Source organism: Penaeus japonicus, unplaced genomic scaffold (genome assembly GCF_977035675.1).
Source record: "Penaeus japonicus unplaced genomic scaffold, GWHDUDI00000001_assembly GWHDUDI00000004, whole genome shotgun sequence".
In the NCBI taxonomy this organism is placed as follows: Eukaryota; Metazoa; Arthropoda; class Malacostraca; order Decapoda; family Penaeidae; genus Penaeus; species Penaeus japonicus.
The window spans coordinates 1,624,330-1,631,829 of NW_028234406.1; the positions used below are offsets into that span (position 1 = coordinate 1,624,330).

At 31.0% G+C, this 7,500-nt stretch overlaps 1 protein-coding gene across 4 annotated transcripts in view; it reads right to left on the minus strand.

Moving 5' to 3' along the window:
* Window positions 1-7,500, minus strand: part of LOC122252678 (otoferlin) — a 390,650-nt gene that overhangs the window by 60,201 nt on the left and 322,949 nt on the right. For all 4 annotated transcript variants that reach the window (XM_086535872.1, XM_086535873.1, XM_086535871.1 and 1 more), the window contains 2 exons: window positions 6,252-6,314; window positions 2,772-2,856 (listed from right to left, as the gene is read on the minus strand). In XM_086535872.1, the coding sequence (XP_086391998.1) occupies window positions 2,772-2,856; window positions 6,252-6,314 (148 nt within the window). The remainder of the gene's footprint in view (window positions 1-2,771; window positions 2,857-6,251; window positions 6,315-7,500) is intronic.

Below are 7,500 nucleotides of genomic sequence, written 5' to 3' on the forward strand. Positions count from 1 at the left end.
ATTTGACTAATTATTATGGTAACAATAACTATAATGACAGATGATAGTAAGGGTAATGATAATGATGATAGGATTACGATGATGGTGATGCAAGCCCTATTAATAATAACAATGATCATAACAATCAGTAAGAATATCAGTATTCATTATATCGTTACAATTGTTGTCACTTTTAAAATGTATATGAATACTAATGTTTGTATATATAATAAACTTACAATATTAATCATACATATAATAAAAAAATGTAATCTTCCATTATATATATATATATATATATATATATATATATATATATATATATATATATATATATATATATATTTCCATATAACAATCTATACATCGCATAAAAAACAACACCTCCGCAGCAACAAAGTAATGGATAAACGCACATAAATAATTTGCAACAAATTATGCAACTTGAAACCCCTTTTGCAACCTAAACCAGCAATATCTCCCGAGTGGAAAAACTTTCGGCTAATCCTACGAACAGCTGAGCACGTGAACCACGGATGTTGTTTTCTTTGTTTTTTAGCTTTTGATATAAAAGGGAAGTAGTATAAGCTATCATTGTTTTTGTTAGTGATAGTCATGATGGATCTAATCTGGCTATTTTTTTTTTTTTATATATTCGTTTGTCTGTGTGGTTTCTTTTTTTCTCTCTCTGTCTTACTCTTTCTTTCTTCCTCCCTTCCTCCCTCCTTCTTCTTCTCTCTCTCTCTCTCTCTTCCCACTCCCTCTCCCTTTCCCTCTTCCGCTTGCTCTCTCTTTCTCTCTTTTACTTCTCTTAAAGCCCCCTCTCTCTTTCACCACGTTCACACGTCCACGCATCTCTCTCCTTCTTACTTTCTCTTTCTCTCCCTTTCCCCATCCCACTCCCACTCCCACTCCAACTTCCTCTACTTCTGTTTCTCCCTCTACCTCCCACTCTTCATCCCCCTCTCCCTCTCCATCTCCCCTTTCCTCTCCCAATCCTATTTCCACTCCCTCCCCTTATCCCACTCTTCATCTCCCTCTCTCTCGTCTTCTCCTTCTCCACTCCCCTTTCCTCTCCCAATCCCTTTCCCACTCCCTCCCCTTACCCCACTCTCCCTTGCCTTCTCTTTCTCCTTCTCCCATTCCGTCTCCCACTCCCCTTTCCTCTCCCTCTCCCATTCCCACTCCCCTTTCCTCTCCCACTCCTGCCTTCTCTTCTCTCCTTCCTCCTATCTCCCCTTCCTCCCTCTCCCTCCCACTCCCACTCCCTCTCTCTCTCCTCCTCCATCTCCCCTTTCCTCTCCCTCTCCCTCTCCCACTCCCACTCCCTCGCCCTCTCCCTCTCTCTCTCCTCCTCCATCTCCCCTTTCCTCTCCCTCTCCCTCTCCCACTCCCACTCCCTCTCCCTCTCCCTCTCCCTCTCCTCCTCCATCTCCCCTTTCCTCTCCCTCTCCCTCTCCCACTCCCACTCCCTCGCCCTCTCCCTCTCTCTCTCCTCCTCCATCTCCCCTTTCCTCTCCCTCTCCCTCTCCCACTCCCACTCCCACTCCGTCTCCCACAACCGCAGAAATTTGGAAGAAGCTTCAGCCTGACGAATTGCCTACAGAAAGCCATCCTTTAACTAATTCGCTAAATTAACTATCCTATGTAACATTTATTCGGTTAAGGAAGGAGAGCAGAATGCAATTAAGGTTCATTAAGATTCTCTTTTTTTCTTTTTTAAGATCTTAATTACGTGATTCTTTGTGTAGATCAGTAGAGTGTCTGTGTGTCTGTGTGTATGATTGGACATATTCACACACCCTAATACTTTTTAATGGGCTTCTAAACGTGACTCTGAAAAAAGGTCTGTTAGAAAATCAATATATATCCAAAGTCAAATTAATAATCATAATAGTTAATATAGCATATAGTAATCATAGTATTTGCACTATCCAATCCATCTCATATTAAAGAATTATAATCAAAAGTCACCATATTATTTATATTCCGAAATTGAAACGACTAACAAGCGAATAGCCCAAAGCGCAATAATAATCAAGACATTATCTATTATCTATTATCTACTCGTATAATCACAGTCTTACCTAATCTTGTTTTAGAGAGATTCCATCTCGGTTACATAAAGCTTTCGTGATTCCCAGAATAGGATATGATTATCAAAGGTATCGAATATCCTCAGGATAAGCCAATTAATGTTAACTCGCGGCGGTAAACAACATTCGACTTAGTTAACTACTCTCCCGGGGAACTAATTTGCATATGAGAAGAAAAAAGTTACAATGGATGAAACGATTATGAGTTTTGTCATCAATATTGATATTAATTTTTATTGGTTCTTATTCAGATGGTTCTAGCGTGAGGTCGAAATGGTTCCGGCAAGTAGAAGTATGGTTCGAGCCATTAGGGATTTCGTAAGCGTCTTTGATTGGAATTAATGTTTGGATTTGATAGTTGATGATACCGTTTGCTTGTACTGACGTCAGCTTTAACTCGTCTTGGCATAAGTTGTAAGTGATTTCAGTGTGAGTTTTAGAAACAATATATAATTCTAGCACAAGCTTTCAATGGTTCATGACTTCAGCTTTAAACAGAACAAACACCAACTTCTAAGCTTCTTCTAAACCAAACTTTGAATATAGATCATAATAGCTTCAGTAAAACCAAAGAGCTTTTATAAAGACTGCTGCATATGTCCTATATAAACAAAAACCACTCAAAGAAAATACACAAATATCAAGCCATCACACAATCATATAACTCTTACCTGTCTCTAATGATAACCAACATACCTGGCTGTGACCAAACAGTTGCAACATCCAGTTTAAAGCTTCCGAGAACCTTGTTAGAGCGGAGGATGTTTCGACATTGCAGGACCTACGAGGGGGCGTGAGAGAGAGTGCACAATGGGCGTGAGACAGGCGGTGAGATTGTGGTTGGGTGGAGGTGGGGAGGGGTAGGACGAGCGAGAGCGAGGGTGAGTGAGTGAGTGAGTGAGAGAGAGAGAGAGAGAGAGAGAGAGAGAGAGAGAGAGAGAGAGAGAGAGAGAGAGAGAGAGAGAGAGAGAGAGGAGAGAGAGAGAGAGAGAGAGAGAGAGGGGGAGAGAGAGAGAGAAGAGGAGAGAGAAAGAGAGATATATATAGAATAGAAGTATAATATATAATAATATATATATATATAATATAGAGATATATATAATATATATATATATATATATATATATATATATAATATATGTAATATATATATATATATATATATATATATATATATATATATATATATATAGATAGATATATATATATATATTATATATATATATATATATATATATATATATATATATATATAGTGAGAGAGAGAGACAGAGAGAGAGAGAGGGAAAGAGAGAGAGAAAGAGAAAGAGAGAGAGAGAGAGAAAGTGAGAGAGAGAGAAAAAAAAAGGAGTTAAGGGGTGGAACTAGTTCTAAAATCACACTTTTAAAAGATGCATCCGACCTGCTGAAAGGCTGCCGTAACTGCTCGGCGACAGAATGAAAAGTCTCCTTCAGATATATCATTATTTCCCCCCGAAAACTTTGCAAAATTGAAAGAATAAATTGAGTCCAATATCCACCCGGAAACAATCAAAAGCTTTCAAGAATGCAACAGCAGCAATTCATGTCAACAAGATTGTTATATTATACACAATGTTTTTGAAAGGAGATTGATCATTTTCTTGCTGAGGGTTAACAGCACCACATAAACAGGGTTGTTACGAAGAGCATCTCGCGTCCAGGGTGCACTGCTTGCTCGGTGTGGTCCAGTGCTCATGCAGTGCTGTTCGAAGGGACACTGGTGAGTTCTGATGTTAGAGGAAGGGAAGAAAAGGTTCTAGATTGTCAAAGAAAAGATGAGATTCTGAGTGAAATTAGATTATGATTGGATTAGAAAACGAGGAATAACGGGAGAGTTGTTGGTCGTTAAGCTAATCACATTTTCTTAGAACGTAAATAAAGGAAAGGAGAAATAACGAAAATAAGAAACAGGGGAAAAATTAGAAAGAATAGATAGGACAGAAGAGAAATAAAAAAGTGATATTCATTAATTAATTCAAACTCGAACGCCATGATGGAGTGCCGGAGCGAACGAAACTTTTTTTTTCTTTTCTTTTCTTTTTTCTTTGCAAAGTGCGTCATTCCAAGTGCAAAATAACAGTGAAAAAAAGAGTGTCATTAAGAAATGTTCTTGTGATAGGAAGGAAAGAGGGTGTGAGAATATTGATGTGAAATAAACGAAATACACAGACAAATGTGAATGAATTTGGGGAAAATAAATGTTTTGTTTATACCAGGGACTCGAAACAGAGTCGCCACGTCCATTTTAAACCATCCGACAACTTCGCCCTTTGAGAAAAACTTCTTTGAATGAAGAACCTGCAAAGCCACGAAGTTGTTAGTGAGGAAATAAAGGCCATAAAGAGTGTGGATAGAGATAGAGGAATAAAGGTGGCTGAGAGAAAACATGATAATATTGTGATTATCAATTATACAATGATAGTTACACATACGAAGATGATGATGATTAAAAAGAGATAATAATAGCGATAATAGATATAAAAAGGATTATGAAATGATAATGTAATGATGTTGATAATGACATGATGATTGTGATAATTATGACAATAGTAATAATGAGGATGGTGCTGAAGATAAAAAATAGTAATGATAATGATGAAAGTGATAATAGTAATGATTATGATAACAATAATGATACTACTATTAATAATCATAATGATAACAACAATGATGATAATGAGGGCAATATAATGATGATAATAATGATAATGGTAAAAATAATAATTAACTTTATGATAATGAAAATAATGGTAAAATGAATTATAATGAGAATAATGATAAAATTAGTTGTAATGAAGACAATGATAATAATTACGGTAATGATAATGGTAATAATGATAGTAATTATGATAGTAATGATAATCAACAAATCAATAATAATAATATTGATTCTAATTATCATAATGATAGCAATAATAACGGTGTTTACATAAAAAAAACATGGTTATCAGACTAATTTCTCGTAAACCATGACATAAGCTATCATGGAACCACTGACACTTTAAGAGAATAAAATGTCACAAATATTAAAAAGTAAGCCAAATAATTGACATAAAATTAAAAGATTTTTTCTATGAAGTTTGAATTATCATTAACCTTATTTATAAACGGAACGACATTTGATTATCATGACCTTTTGATGTATATTATTTCAAGTGTACTGAGTAATAAAAAAAAAAAAAAAAAAAAAAAAATATATATATATATATATATATATATATATATATATATATATATATATATATATATATATAATATATAAATTTTTTTTTTTTTTTTTTTTTTTTTTTCTTTCTTTTCAATTCGTTGCAAAATATGCACTGGAATTCTTCATCATCATATGTTTCATGATCTTTATCATTGCTAGTATAATCATCATCATTAGAATTATAATATCTGTTATTATCATTATTATTGTTATTACTATTATCATTATCATTATTCTTACTACTATTATTGTTAGCATTAACGTTATTATTATCATTATCAATGCTACTTTGGTTGTTATATTCATTAATATTATTACTATTGTTATTGGTGTTATCATAATCATTATCATAATTATACAAGTTGATATCATTGCCACTATTATTACTATCATTATTATTGTTATTTATATTATTATCATCATCATCATCATTTTAGTATAATTAATATGATTATCATCATTATCATTTTCTCTACTTCTACTATCATCATTATCATTATTCTTATTATCATAATTAGTATTATCATAATCATCATCGCCATCATTATTATTGTTATCATTATTGTTGTTGCTATTATCATTATCCTCATCATCATTATCACTATTCATATTATCGCCAATAGCATTATCATCATTACTATTACCATTATTATTATTGTTATAATCAATAAATTCCGTTATGATTTTCATTATAATTAACATCATCATTATCTTTATCATTACTATTATTATCATAATCATTATCATCATCATCATCATTACCATTATGAAACTAATAACAACCATAATAACAACAATAGTATAATAATAACAATGATAATGATAATAATAATAATATAATAATGATAGTAATACAATTATCATTGCAACAACGCTAATAATACTAATAACAACAAGAATATTCATAAATTGAATTCATAATTTGCATACGATGATAACAAACTTACCGTTAATGTTATGATCTTGTCAAACAGCATCGCGGGCGCCATGTGGAAGTCGAACACGAAGTACTGTGAAAGCGAAGGAGAATAAGAATAATTGTAATAAAGATCAGGAAACAGAGAAACGTGGGAGGTGGTTGTGACTTGGATGTCATGTTGTTGTGGGAATTAATGGGATGTTTATCTTATATATATATATATATATATATATATATATATATATATATATATATATATATATATATATATATGTATGTATATATATATATATATATATATATATATATATATATATATATATATATGTATATATATATATATATATATATATATATATATATATATATGTATGTATATATATATATATATATGTATATATTTATATATATATTATATATACACATGTATATATGTATATATATACACACACACACAGACATATATATATATATATATATATATATATATATATATATATAATATATATATATATATAATACATGGTATATTAATATATATACATGTATATGTATATGTGTATATGTAATATATATATATATATATATATATATATATATATATATATATATATATATATATATATACAGTATATATTATATAATATATATATATATATATATATATATATATATTATATATATATATATATATATATTATATAACACACACACAGTATATGTGTGTGTGTGTATGTGCGCATTTATATCCATATTCATATTTATATTTTTTTAACATTAGTTTGTAGATGAATATTCTGCGGAAAAAAAGAGAAAAAAAACTGGAAAAATATTGGTGAGGTGAAATCCTAATAGCCATAGAAGGAAAAAAAAAAACTATAGAAAAATAAAGAAATCGAAAAATACATTTGTAAAATAACTTATATCAATAGATGAAACAATAAAGAAACAGAACAAAATAAAATCAGAAAATGCATTCATGAAATAACAGGAAAAGAAGATGAAAAAAAACTACAATTACAATCACAAAACATTCCTTTCACTTTCATTTTCCTGAAAATTATTTCTAGAAACAATAAAGAAATAGAACAAAATATAATCCAAAAATACATTCATGACATAACAGGAAAATAAAATAAAAAAAGTACAGTTACAATTACAAAACATTCCTTTCACTTTCATTTTCCTGAAAATTATTTCTAGAATCAATAAAGAAATAGAACAAAACATAATCCAAAAATACATTCATGACATAACAGGAAAATAAAATGAAAAAA